Source organism: Manacus candei, unplaced genomic scaffold (assembly GCF_025592945.1).
Source record: "Manacus candei isolate 608988 ecotype Guabito, Panama unplaced genomic scaffold, ASM2559294v1 h1tg000029l, whole genome shotgun sequence".
NCBI classification, from domain to species: Eukaryota; Metazoa; Chordata; class Aves; order Passeriformes; family Pipridae; genus Manacus; species Manacus candei.
This window is the reverse complement of record NW_026138077.1, coordinates 2,793,827-2,807,831: the sequence shown is the minus strand read 5'-3', so window position 1 is coordinate 2,807,831 and position 14,005 is coordinate 2,793,827. Positions and strand designations below refer to the sequence as shown.

The following is a 14,005-nucleotide window of genomic DNA, read 5'->3' as shown; positions in this document are numbered from 1 at the left end:
CAGGCAGCCCCTTCCAACGCCTGACCACCCTTTCAGTGGAGAAATTCTCCCCAATATCCAATCTAAACCTCCTCTGGCACAACTTGAGGCCATTTCCACTTGTCCTGAAACCCTTTTCACAGCACTTATCACCATTCCTCTGCCCTGCTTGCCTGATGTCATTTTGGGGAACCACAGGCTGCCAAACTGGTTCTTCCCTGCCTAAATTAAAATAAATCTGAAACCTAAAATCCTGCGGGATCAGCAAATCTGAGAAAATAACAGTTTCTTATTCCTTGGACACTGCTTCATGCAATTTTTAAATATTTCTAGTTGACTGGGCTATTTCAGGTCAGAGCTTGCCAAGGATGTCAACTAAATTTTAATCCTGAGAGCTCCTCTGTACACAACCTGATGCTGAAAGGGGATGGTTTTCCAGAAATTGCTAAAAAGTGGTGCTCTATAACCCGAGTTTCCTCAAGGTATGTTGACAAAGCAAAGGCAATAATAAGTTGTTGTTAGCAGAGTTTCCCCAGCTGAACTGACAAAGTTTCCCTCTGGAACTATTTGCCAGAAGCAATTTGTCTGTTGATCACAAAAGGGCATGCAAAGTGGATGAATGCTCCCTTTCCCTTCCTATTTTAATGGCAATGTAAACTACATGCACATACACTGTCTTATGTGAATTTTACTGTATTAAATATTAGGAACTGCAGGAAACCCTAGAGCAGCTGGGAAAAAGAAAAGGTGAAAATGACTTTATATTTGCTTTTCAGTCATGATTTCCTGACTCAAAAAGGAGGAAAAAGCTTTTCTGACCTAAACCATCTGTATACACTGAACACAAATAATTCTGAAATTCGATAATCTATTTGAAATTACATAATTGATCCCAGTCAACAATTTGCCCATCAAACTACAACAACTCTAAATGGTTCACTCTTCTGATGTCAGATTCAAGCTGAACTGTTTTCCAAAACACAGCAGAAGGTTCCATCATTTAATCGTTCCAAGGGCTCAGGATCAGACAAGTAAGGCAAGTTGCAAGGTCTGCATTAATATCAACACTCCAATGACCTCTCACACCCCACGGCACAGTGAGAACTCAATTTTACATCAATAAACCCGAGCACCAAACTGTTAGAAACTCAAAAGACACCAGGTATTACAACTTCCATAAATTACAGTTGAGCTCAAATGGCCCGTACAAGCAATTGTATAGTGATAAAGCCTAAGTGGATGATATTTAAACAGATATTTGATTTATTGCAGAATTTTACATCATGCTAGAATTCAAATGACAATTTACAAGTCTGGAGGAGAGAAATCCCTGTCCCATGCAAAGTGCTGTTTGCAGAGCTCTGCCAGAACAGCTCAATATTGGGTCTTTAAGGAAGGAATCCTTCCCTCTCGTACTCTCAGGACACAGCCTTGGAAGCCAATCTATAAAACCTGACATTTAGAAGGAGAATGAACAAGCTGCTGCTTCATTCCCAGGTAGGAAATAACATCCTCGGTCTTCTGTGAGCGAAGTCTCACGAAACTCATTTTTGTGGTTTCTGTCACCAAAAAAAGCTCTGATGGCAAGTTTGAGGGTCTGTCTCACAAGCTCTTTAGAGATGCACAAACTGTGAAGTGCAGAACAGACAACAGTGGCTGTCCACAATTCTACTGCAGTGTGCCAGGGGAGGCTCAGGTTGGACATCAGGAGGAATTTATTCCTGGAAAGGGTGGTCAGGCCTTGGCAGGGGCTGCCCAGGGAGGTGGTGGAGTCCCCATCCCTGGAGGTGTCCAAAGAATGACTGGAAGTGGCACTCAGTGCTCTGGGTTGGGTGACAAGGCAGGGATCGGGCACGGGGGGACTCCACGGGCTGGGAAGGCTTTTCCAACCTTAACAATTCTGTGATTTTATGGAAATAAGAGCTGAATTTGCAGAGGAGGAATCGTGGGATGCACATTGTTGACAGAAACTTCAACGCTCGAACAGGTCACAAATGAGACCAGGCAACCCTCCTGTTCCCCAGCAATGAGTAACTACAGATAATTCTCTGTGGACTAAAAAAAATCCATCAAGGAAAAGCTTTATCAAAGACAAAACATGGCAGGGCTCCAGCAGGATCCAGGAAAACCTCTCAGCCAATAGCTGGAGCAGCAGTAATTGTTCTAAATCTATCAATAAAGCTGAGCTGCTCCTTCATTGACTGCAAACACCAATTTCTTTCATGGAGGATTATAAGTTGATGCTCATGGTCTCTCTAACACCATTAGGGTGATAAACAGTTGAAACTACATCAGGATCTGACACGTAGATCAATTCTGGGTCCATAAAGAATCTACACAAGAGGTTCCTGGACAGGGATTTACTGCCCCCAGTTTTTATTCTCTCCCGCTGCTAAAATTACTTCTGTCAAGTACTTACAAGAGTACAGGGGGAAGAAAAAAGCAAAAAGAATTAATTTTTCATGTGCTGCTGGAACAGCCTTTGGAAATTTCGGGAGTTTCTGAGGCAAATATGTTGCTGCATTGCAAATGATGCTGAACAGCAGGTGGGATTCAGCTAAATACTGATCCAGCCTCACGAGCCACTCACCAGCCAGAGACAGCAATTTAAGCACCAAACTAAGCTGTCAGGATTTTCTCCAAGGGCAGTCACAGGCTTCATGTTACCAGTGCCAAATTATATTAGACATTTAATTTTAAACCTCAGGTACTTAAATGTAAAACCTTACCACAGTAATAGTCATAAAGCAGTGGGGCATTCCATTTCAGAGAATGGATTTTTCTATTTTTCCCCTTTAATTTAACCAGCACCTCCTGTTTTGTGGCTCTGCCCACTACAAAGTAATTTATCTAATTAGGAGATGTTCACAGCTGCTTGAAAGACAGAAGCCCCAGGAAACCAAAGGTCTGGTTTGGAAGACTTTGAAAAGTTCTCCGGAGCCACACAAAGTATTAATTTAATGTGAAAAAAAGGTGCAGAGAAAAATTGAATCCCAATATGTTATTTTGTCTACAATAAAACCATGTGACAATAAGCAGGATATCCTCCAGTACATTGGCATTTGAATTCCAAAAGATGCTTAGCTTCTCACTGTACCTGCTGCTTTCACAGTATTAGCTTTTTATGACTAAAATTCAAAAATCTTTTAATGGAGAAAAAAAACCCTGAAATTAAAAAGGGTTTTTCATGCGTCAACTTGCCAACATAAAGGACATTTCTGAGCTTATCCAAAGATGATACACTGAGAGCAATCAATTATTCTTGAGGTTTTGCAGCAGCTTTATCATAATACTTCTGATTCTGCTGACCCTTAGTTGCCTAAAACTCACTGTTAGTCCAACTTTCCCTCTTATTTATAAAGCAATATTTTTTAAATTTTTTTTCTTTTTTTTAATATTGGAACGTCTGCAAGAAATTATTCCAGCCAGGTTATTCACAAGTACCCTCCAGTCACCTGCAATTTTAAAATAAATATTTCCTAGGTAATTCTAGCTGTTGTCTCTCCTGAGCCACGAGTGTCAAGTGAGAAGAAGGCACTGCACATCCGTGGGAGCGCAGAGCTGGGCAGGAGAAAAGGTTCCCTTCACCAGGGATTGGGAACCAGCTCCAGCTCAGCAGCAGGAGCAAAAGACAAGTCCAGCAAACACAGCATTACCAAAAGAAGGGGCTGGGAAAAGGCAGGAATTTAGGTACTGTTTCTACTTTCTGACATTCTGTTTCCACGGTGCTTGTGGGAATTCAGTGAATTCTGCATTTTGAAGGCTTTTCTCTGGTGCAGCCTCGGCTGCTCCCTCTGGCACGGGGACAGCACTGCTCCCCTGCCTGCACAGCACTGCTCACTGCACTGGGTCCTCTGCCTGCTCTCCTGCCAGAGCCAGCACCCAACACTGCCCAGCCTGCCTTTGAAACCTACAGGAGAAAAGAAGGGTGCAAAAAAAAATAAAAATAGGCGCAAACTTTGGCCTAACCTTTCAGAAGGGAGGCAGAATTGGGCTGGATTAAAAGGACAAAGCAGCTCAGGAAAGAAAATACAAAGTCTTAACTGGGAAAGCAGTTCAGCACCCAAGCAGGGAGGGCAGTGCTGCCTGCCCTGCTCCAGAGAAGCAGGAGAGCTGGGTGGACACATTTAATTGATTTTACAGCATCTCTGCCTTTCAGTGAGGCTCCAATCAAGCCTGCTTGCTTTAGAAAATTCTTAGCCAAAACCTGGACTATTTTAATGCAGGTGTCACTCTCCTGAAGGTGCTGCCCACATGTTTACAGCTCCAGAAATGCACGTGCTTCAGTAACTAGGACCTGGATAGCTAATGCCACTCAGAAACAAGGTAATGGTGACTTTAAACCCTCTGCTCTCATAAGGTGGCACTGAAAAGCTGTTCAGAGCTACTTAAAAACCCAGAGACACAATCAGGGGTATACCCAGATTCAAACCTTACAAAGACACACATTACACACTGGCACAGGCTGCCCAGAGAAGCTGTGGCTGCCCCATCCCTGGAAGTGTCCAAGGCCAGGCTGGATAAGGCCCTGAGCACCCTGGGACAGTGGGAGGTGTCCCTGCCCATGGCAGTGGGGTTGGGACTAGATGGACATGAAGGTCCATTCCAACCCCCTAATATTCTATGATTCTAGAATATATCTATACCTACAGGTATGTATGTATGGGACATGGGCAATAGTTCTCATATCCCTCTAACTCTCCTCATTTTAGAGACAGCCATCAGAACCAGCTTTCCTTCCCTTCCTCCTGTCTTGTTCACATTTCTCCCTGCTATCCATATTCTCACTTTCTTCTCAGGTTTTTTTTCCACACACTCTTCTCCTTTTCCCCATTTCCTGAACTTTCCAAGGTTTCCTCACGTGCCCTTTAAACCCCACACTCCCAGACACGTGTGCCCTGCTGGTATGAACCATCTCTGCTGCACACCTGAGCCCCAGCCCACCCACCTGGCTGCTCCAAGGATCCTCTAATTTGCATCAGGTAATCCACAGGTGACCAGCATTACAGCCCTGCCCTTCCTAGACACTCCTTCCAGGCCAGAGACACCAAGTATCACATCTACCCTTCAAAAAACAAACACCCCTGTCTCACTGCTGCAGTGTAGTAATTCCAAAGCACCATCTGGAATAGTGTTTGCTCCTTTTAATACTTTCAAATGCTCCACTGAGGAAACACTACAGTTATGCCAGAAGAATGCAGGGATTAGAGTGAGAGCACAGCAGAGAAAGGACACGTGGATGAGAATATCTGGAGGATCATTTACTGCTAATACCTACTTAATACTAACACCTACTGCTAATGCCCACCACAGGGTAAGGAAATCAGAATATCAAGCCAACAACATACAATATGTGGCTGCCCCATCCCTGGAAGTGCCCAAGGCCAGCTTGGACAGGGCTGGGAGCAACCTGGGCTAGTGGAAGGTGTCCCTGCCCATGGCAGGGGGTGGAATGAGATGATCTTCAAGTTCCCTTCCCACCCAAACCCTTCTAATGATTCTTTTTTCAACAGGAAGAGCTAACGTAATTATAATAATGCTTACTTTTAATTTCAGGTGCATTATCACAGAATCCCAGAATGGTTTGGGTGGAAGGGACCTTAAAGCTCATCCAGTCCCACCCCCTGCCATGGGCAAGGACACCTCCCACTAGCCCAGGTTGCTCCAAGCCCCGTCCAACCTGGCCTTGGACACTCCCAGGGATCCAGGGGCAGCCACAGCTTCTCTGGGCAACCTGTGCCAGGGCCTCCCCACCCTCACAGGACAGAACTTCTTCCCCATATCCCAACTAACCCCGCTCTCCGTCTGTTTAAAGCCTTTCCCCCTTGTCCTGTCAGTCCCTGGCCTTGAAAAAAAAGCACTGCATCGATCCATTGTCTTTTATCTCCTTTCTCTTTCCCCCTCACATGCTCCAGGTCTGACCCCCAGCAGCGCAGCGGCACCAACACTGGGCTGCATCAGTGCATTCTTTCCTTTGGAAAAAAAAGCAAAGCACCAAACTCCCCCTTCACCCCAAAGCACGTATTCCCCCCCCAGCTCCAGGTTTCTTACCACTGCTAATGCCAGAGTTTGCAATGACTGTTGCCTCGCTCCACTGATCTGCACTGGAGACCGAGTAGGAGCGCTGGTGCAACCCGTCCGGGCGGCTGTTGAAGGACACCAGACTGATCCCACTGGCCATCTGAGACACAGATGTGCTAGTAGTCACGTTCCCTAGGCACAAATGGAAAACAAATCGTGTCAATAGAGAACACAGCACGGATTTGCACGAGGATGGACGGCTGTATCTTAACAGAGCACACGCAGAGGTTACGCCACAAAACCCTCCCTGAAGGCCTCGGCACAACGGCCCTGCCAGCAGGGCTTTGGGCCACCACCCACTTCAGCAACCTAGCTCAGAACCTCTGACTAAAGAGCCTGAATTTTCACCATTTCAGCTCGTTCTGTTCATTGAAAACACGATCTTTCACCACCCTGCCACCAGTCACTTTCTGTAGAGGTTCTCTGCTTGTTACGAAAGAAACTGTGCACAAAAAATGAATTTAATCCTGAAAACCACTCTTCATACAAGCAACTGAGATGGGACAACCAAGCCAACTCAAAGAGTTTAAAAGAATCTACCTCTAAATAATATCTCACACAGTCTTTCCCCAAAGTGAAACCAAGGGGTGAAAATGACTCCTAGAATTGTGAGACCAAGCAAAAACTTATTTGGGCTTTTAATCTTAAACCAGTACCAGGACAAAAAGCACACACTGGACTGACTGCAGGTGTCATTCCTGTGTCCTGCCCCACAGAACACACCCATCACAACTCCACCTGAAGGCCTGTGACACAAAAGGGGAGACACAAAGAACAGCCTTTACCCAATAAACACTGGAAATAATTCTGTGTTTTCACCATCACTGAGGAAGAGGACCTTAAAATGCTGGGAGGTGTGTGTGAGGGGGAGCGACAGGGACAGGTTTCTCACCACAAAACGGGAGAAGAGTGACTAAATTTTAGAGCAGAAACAATTAAAACCTTTCCAGAAACTCAGGTTCCTGATGGTCTTGCTCACAACCTGCTATGGGCCAAAGTCTGCTCTCCACAGTTTTGGCTTCTGAGCACATTTTACTCCATTCCCAGCACAGGTCTTGCATATTACAGGGCTACAAAGAATTCACAGTGCTAGTTTCCTTCCTCATGGCAGGCTCTCAAAAGGTGCCCCACAGGTCTTCTGTGGATTGAAAAACACTCTTAAAAAACACATGCAGAAGGAAAGGAACAGACACAATTTTATAACATACCCTCACACTTTGCATTTCCATTGCACCTTCTACTGATGAGTTCAGAAAAATTAATGAATTAATTTTCAATGCTCCTGTGAGGTTGTTAATTATCTGCTATCATTTCCCCCATTTTTCAGAGGTTAAATGACCCAGGGCCACAAAGGAAGATTGTGGCAGACTTGAAAATAAAACCCAGATCTCCTGACTCCCAGTTCTATCATTATGTCTTTTCCCAGAGCAGCCTTTGGGAAGACAGTAGAGCTTAGTGAACTACTTTGTGTTTATTAGAGTTGGCATAATTGTCCCTTTCTCTCCTCCCCTTTCCCAAGACTAAATCTCATCCTTAGTCCTTAACACAGATCCATCACGGTATCTGTGTCTTCAGTGTACTTACTCAGCCTCGAGAACTTCTGTGTGGCATCTCTGATATGAAATACAGACAGAAAAACCAATTTGTTTAACTATGCAAAGTCTGAAGTGGATTTTGGAATCATGCTGGGACCTCCCAAGGCATGAGAGTCCACAGCAGAGGATCGAATTGTAGCTCAGCACCTTAAAATCACAATAGAAAATGGAAACAGGAGCTGACAGTACATATATTTTGAGGTCTCCTAAAAGAACTATCTCCTTCCAAAACCTCCGTGATGCTGCTGATGCTCACTTCAAAATGCCCTTCTCCTCTGTTTTTTTAAAATCCAGGAAAAGTATAAACATTATTAAATTATTTTGATGATCCACCAAATGAAAGGGAGTGGCTGATGGGCATGACAGAGCTTGAGACCAAATGCACTCTAGAAACTCGAGATTTAGGCCAACACAGACACAACATAAGCAGTGATATTTCTACACTGACATCTTTCACCCAGTCCACAAGCTTTGGAACACAAGCCTCCACTTTCTAACCATGAGGCAAAAGCAAAACCTTAAAACGAGAGTATCTTGACTTCTACACCACCACGTCAGCACCAAAAGCTTTACTTCCACCTCAATCCCATCTGATGAAACTCCAACCTCACCTTATGATATGAACCTGTTGAGAAGTCACTTATTCTGCAAAACCAAGAAGGTTTTTCCTTTCACTTAACCTTTCTGAAGGGTGAGGGCTGCAAGCACAAAATAGGTGCCAAGCGCCATCACGTAACACTTTACTGAGCAGAGATGCCACTAACTCAGATCTGTCCTTTCCTACTGCCATAGTCTGGTAGCCCTGCAACCCTTCCAATAACATTTATTCAGGATTAATTTCCACTTTGTCCAGGTGCTGGGGGGGTGTATATTTTCATGATATATCAGACCCTCAAGCCAGAATCCATGGGTAGATATCAGAAGGGCCAGATAACAGAAAACAGTGTGTCCTTTCCTCTCCCTCTCCTCAGCGTGTTCAGCTCTAGCCCATTATTTACAACCTTATTTAAACGTCATTATTTCCCTATCCGTTGCTAATTTTTCCACAAAGTGCAGCAGGCCCAGGACATGTATCCCACCACCCCACCAGGCACCAGCACTTTACCCCAGAGCAAGGATCACTGAAAGGCAGCCCCTGCTCCTGCACACGGTGCATTCCACACACAGCTCCTACAGAACAGTCCCACAGCTCTTCCCACCTACAACAGGCAAACCCCAACCCAGACCTGGCAAATGCTCTTTCATTTTCCTCACAGATAAAGCCTCACCAGCAGAGTTGTTCAAAAGAGGAGGCCAGCAGCACCCAGTGAAAATTCTGAGGGTGTCCCTGCCCAGGGACTAGAGGAGATTTAAAGGTCCCTCCAACCCAAACCACTCTGGGATTCGATGATTCTGTGAAAAGGGAAGCCTGTATATTGGGTTAGGCACATGAAGCCTTTACACTGAGCTCCTGCAAGATGCATCCTGCATCTCTTGCCCCCCCCCTGTACATATGTACGCACATAAGCACACCTCTCTCCCACAGACAGACAGACACCCATCTTCACATTAACCCCAAACTCCTGGACAGTTACCTGGCCCATTCTGGAGCTGTGAAAGAGTTGTCTCTTCAGATACATCCTAAATGCATCAGCTGGTTGCTTAAGTTGATTAGCAGGGGGCAGTTAAATTACTATGCTAATCCATGTATTCTCAGCACTGTTTCCTTGATATGGATATGTGTATATGCTTACTGGGAAGCCTTGATTAGTTCAAGCTTCAATGTGTCAAAGGCTCCAGATTCTTTCCAAAGAATAAATTTAGCTGTACTCACATCCCTAAAGTGTGGGAGCTGATTTGAAAAGGTACTTACCTCTACCATATGCTATTTTTCTTTAAACAATTTGCATTTCAAAGGGAATATGGCATTTATATTTGAATGAATATCAGTATGTTGCCAGAACTTGTCTCAAATGAGCAAAAAAAAAGATGCTGGTCTCCTATTGAACAAAAATGTTTTCATCTACCAAAGGAGCATCAAAGGAAGAATTCCTCTTTCTAGCTCTAGACAGCTTTATTAAAACTATCTTTTCTGATGTTATAAAACACCCCGTTACGATCGCGCTTACAAAACGTTCAGACAATTAAGTTCCACAAAACCCTTCCAAATTAAGATTCGAGGTAATTTCCAGGTTTGGCCAATGCTCAGCAGAAGTGCCTCTAAGAAGAGTGAGCGTGCTCACACAAAATCCAATTTATATCCCCATTTATTCAGCATAAATCACTGCAAAGAGCAAGTGAAGGCGAGACTGGGCACGAGAGGAATTAAGCCATGTACGTAGGTAATGAGAGGCTGAGAGAAACACACACCCTGGGGGCAGAACATGTCTCCATTTCCCAAAAAGAAGGGAGCCACTTCGGCTCTTCCTACGCAGTTGTTGCGGATTTGCAAAACAACAAACCATAAATGCAAGGTCAGGTTACAGTCCTTAGAAATGCTATGAAAATAACAAAGATTTATACAAACACAGGGTACCAGATGTTAAGGGTGGATCTGGTCAGTAAAAGACAAAAGATAAAGGCTCTATAACAAAAATTAATTAAATTAATAAAATAAGCAGTTGAGGTTGATATAAATGTTCTCTTACATAAACGCTGTAACTTGTCCCACAAACCAGAAACCACTCAGAGTTTTTGTCACGCTGCTCCTGCAATGGAGCAGTTCTGTGGGCAGCATGGCAGCAATCCCTCTTTTGCCGTTTTTTAACTCAGTAGTACAGTGAATCACCGCTGGGCAGCATAGGTTACCTCAACAGACACATCACTTCAAGCCTTCACCAACTCCAGCAGCCAGTAATCACACCTGCACAGCCAGCACAGCTCTCACTGCACCCAGAAGTGAGATACAAGGGACTTCGACACACAAGTGATCTTCATTTCCCACTGCAGACACAGCTGCGATTCCTCCCAAACAAATCAGCTACAAGAACTTACATTCCTGAGTGCAACTAATATACTCTTGGATTTATGAGACCAGCAGACACTGCAAGAGTCATGAAGCAGAACTGCATTTTTCCATGAAGCAGCGGCGTGCGAGACCCGCAGAGAGGCTGCACAGAAGGACTGAATCAGACAAACTGCAGCCCACTGCTATGCTTTCTCCATGGTCATGTTTTATTTGTGCCAAGCTCTTCATGTTCACAACGAGTTTCTCTCCCGAAAAAAAAAAAAAGGGAAGAAAAAGGGAAATAAACCTCTTAAGGCCAGAGGGCTGCGCTCACCAGCTGTTAGAACTAATGAAAAATACATTAGAGTTGTGGGTCAGGAAATCCTGACTCTTGATATCAGAGGGTTAATTGTTTCAAATCATGTTGGGTCAATCTGTGTTGCAGGAATTCTGCCTATTCTTGAAATGCCCTCTAATTCAGCAAAAGGCACTGTCAAGTAGGTTACATGGGCTGTTGGATGCCTATTCCCAACCCACAGCCAGCACTGCTCCCTCAAGCCTTTTCAGGCATTAGGGTGTAAAGAGAAAGGGAGAGGCCCCCTTGCTGGCTGCAAAAGGATGGGAAGCATTCCCTTCCCCTGCCCTCTGCATCCTGCTCAGGGGTTAATTCCCAGAGTTGTGCAGAAATCTTTCCAGTGGACAAACCCTCCCTGAGGAATGTCTGATCATCCCTGCTGTACTTTCTGCCTCTGCTTCACCTATAGATACGACCCTTGGGACCAGGAGAATTTGGGGATGGCTCTTCTGGGTTCCTTCAGTTTGCTGCCTCAGCATCCATCTTTTCCAGGGGGATCCTCCTTTCCTCACCCACTCTGGAGATTTCACGCGGCACTGAAATCTGGGAAAACAGCTACTTCCAGCTCCTTTCCTCTCCAGCTGAGGAGAGTCAGCCTGCACTGGAAGGGAGGCACTGCCCAGGTGTCAGAGCACTGTCTGGCCACGTTCTCAGAAGATCAGCTGTGGGACCAGGGCTCCAAATTCCACAGCCAGCTTCTTCAGTGGGTAAATTCCCTGAAGCATTGCCATGGATTCTGTTTCAAGCGCATTGTCTCTGCCCCGGGTTGAGCAGGGATTTAAAATATCTTGAGCTTACTCGTATATGGAACAAGAAAGAGTGAGAGGGAGGGTTGGAACTAGATGATCCTTCAGGTCCCTTCCAACCCAAACCACTCAGTGATCCTAAATCTTTCCAAACCACAGTGGTTCCAGTGTTAAAACTCTCCTTCAACACGCTGGCAATCATTTTCAGTTCTGTACCAGGCAACTCGCTTGTGGGTTCTACTTATTTTTAAGATCTTTTTTTTCCCCAGAAGCATCTCTTTACTGCCCAAAATTCCTGAGGATAAGCAGCTATTCACAGAGGAAGCCCTTCCATCTCCATCCCCACAACCCAGGCTCGATTAGCAGCGCACAGACCGAGCGGGGTCAATACTAATGAACAAACAAGGCAGTGCCAAGAAATATCCTGGCAGTGAAGGACGTGGTGCTGGGAGTATAACGAGGAAAGCTATTATTCTCAGAGCATGCCAAAGCCACACAGCAAGTGTGGAGGAAAATTAAGTCATCAGAGGAGACATCTCTTCTAAAAGAAAGTTAAACGCAAGATCTTCACCACGGGCTCCTGCTCAAGATCCCCGACTATTTATTCTGCTGGGATCAAACTGTGTTTTCCTTTCCTGGCAATGGTTTTAACAAATAAAAGTAATAAATAAGGTTTGCTTGGCTTTCTGGGCAAGTCCTGACTGAGGTTACCTGCTTGTTCAGGGACTGCAGCTTTAAGACCCAGAGGTTTTACACGGGCAAAAGCTCTACTTTGTACTGCTCTTACTTGGTTGTCATTCCTCTTGAGAACCATGAACTGAACTTTGCAAAAAATAACAGCACAGAATCAAACCCTTCGCAGGTGTGATGCTGCTGACGCTACAGCAGAGCCCGTGCAGGGGGGCCTGAGGTCAGGGATGTAAAATGCTTCCTAATCCCATCAACTGCCTGTGGAAGTTGTTAATCATGGCACCCGAGAGGGGGTGGTGGGTCTCACCTGCACTGTCAGGATTAACTGAACCAACTCTGGGAGCTTCCCACGAGCTACAACCCTCCAAACCCCGCGAGCTGCATCCAGAGCCCCTCCAGGATGGGGAGGGACGACTGCTGGCATTCCCATATCCTCCTGCCTCTTAAGGAAACGGAACAAAGAAACTTTATTTTCGCAAAAGAGACAATAGCTATGAATGTGAGATGACTTTTTTTTTTATAGCTATTGCCACTGTAACAGCAGCTAAGTGAATGCATGTCTGCAGTGTGAGCAGTTTTGATAAACAGCCTCTGCGGGCCACACAACGGGGATAATGTATCCTTAAGTACTGCCAATGAGCTGCCATTCTGCACAGCCAATTACTTCTGTGCGTCTGTCACTCAAAGGAAAAATGACTGAGCCCATTAGATCAAACCTTTGTCACTGTTCCTAATGCACTCTTAGGCCTCATTAATCTGAGGGAGCAGCAACACAGCCGCCGGTGCCTCATTGCCTCCCCCACAACAGGCCCACGTGAATCTTCTCATCTCTCCCCCAAGTGCACCACGTTAATCAAGCTCTCCTTATTACCCCGGTCCCTGTCACGGCGGAGAGCGCTCTCTCTCTTAAATGCTCTCATTATGGTCCATCTTTAGAGCCGGCTGAGTGGAAAAAAAAAAATAGAGGGGAAAAAAAAAAAAGAGCCAGATAGAAAGAGAAGAGGAAAAAGCAAGTCCGATCACATTAATATTCATGACAATAATTAGTATTCTAGGTCACTGAATATTCATGCTATTAGTTTGGTTTTTTATGGGTTTGCTGGATGTCCTGATTGCTGGAGTGTGGAGGAAAACAGCATGGTTGGGACTTTAGATGTCAACGGCAGTTCAATACTCCAAACACATTTGTGATTTTTTTTTTCCCCGTTTAGTAAATCAGCTTCAACCCTCCTGATGGCTTTAATATCTTCAAATCACCGGGGGAAAGAGAGCGAACAACCCTGCGAAGGTCTGAACGTCCAACCAGTTGGTACCACCCGGAGCAGCTGTCAGGAGTCAGTGGGATTGCACCAGGTGGACAGGGCAGAGCTGGGATTTTATTCAGGATACAGTGCCATGGAGGCATGAAAATCAACGGGAGGGAAACAGGCACGGGCTGAGCAGCACCGGCTGCGGCTTGTCTGTCACCCTCCTGAGGCTCCCGGACACATTCCTGCCCTCAACCCACCTCAGCATCACCGGGGACGGGCACCCTCTGCCCACCTCTAGAAAGGATCCTCAGACAGCTCCTTTTTTCCCTCCTTCCCTAAAGAGAAAACCTAAGCAAACTCTTTTCCCCCCCCAATATTTAACA

The 14,005-nt window shown here is 45.3% G+C and overlaps 1 protein-coding gene across 10 annotated transcripts in view; it reads right to left on the bottom strand.

The window, feature by feature from the left end:
* The window catches only part of LOC127472607 (arf-GAP with GTPase, ANK repeat and PH domain-containing protein 1), a 314,949-nt gene that overhangs the window by 96,806 nt on the left and 204,138 nt on the right, over positions 1-14,005 (bottom strand). For 7 of the 10 annotated variants that reach the window (XM_051791074.1, XM_051791075.1, XM_051791076.1 and 4 more), the window contains one exon: positions 6,031-6,192. The exons of the other annotated variants lie outside the window; for them this stretch is intronic. In XM_051791074.1, the coding sequence (XP_051647034.1) occupies positions 6,031-6,192 (162 nt within the window). The remainder of the gene's footprint in view (positions 1-6,030; positions 6,193-14,005) is intronic. 10 annotated transcript variants of the gene reach the window in all.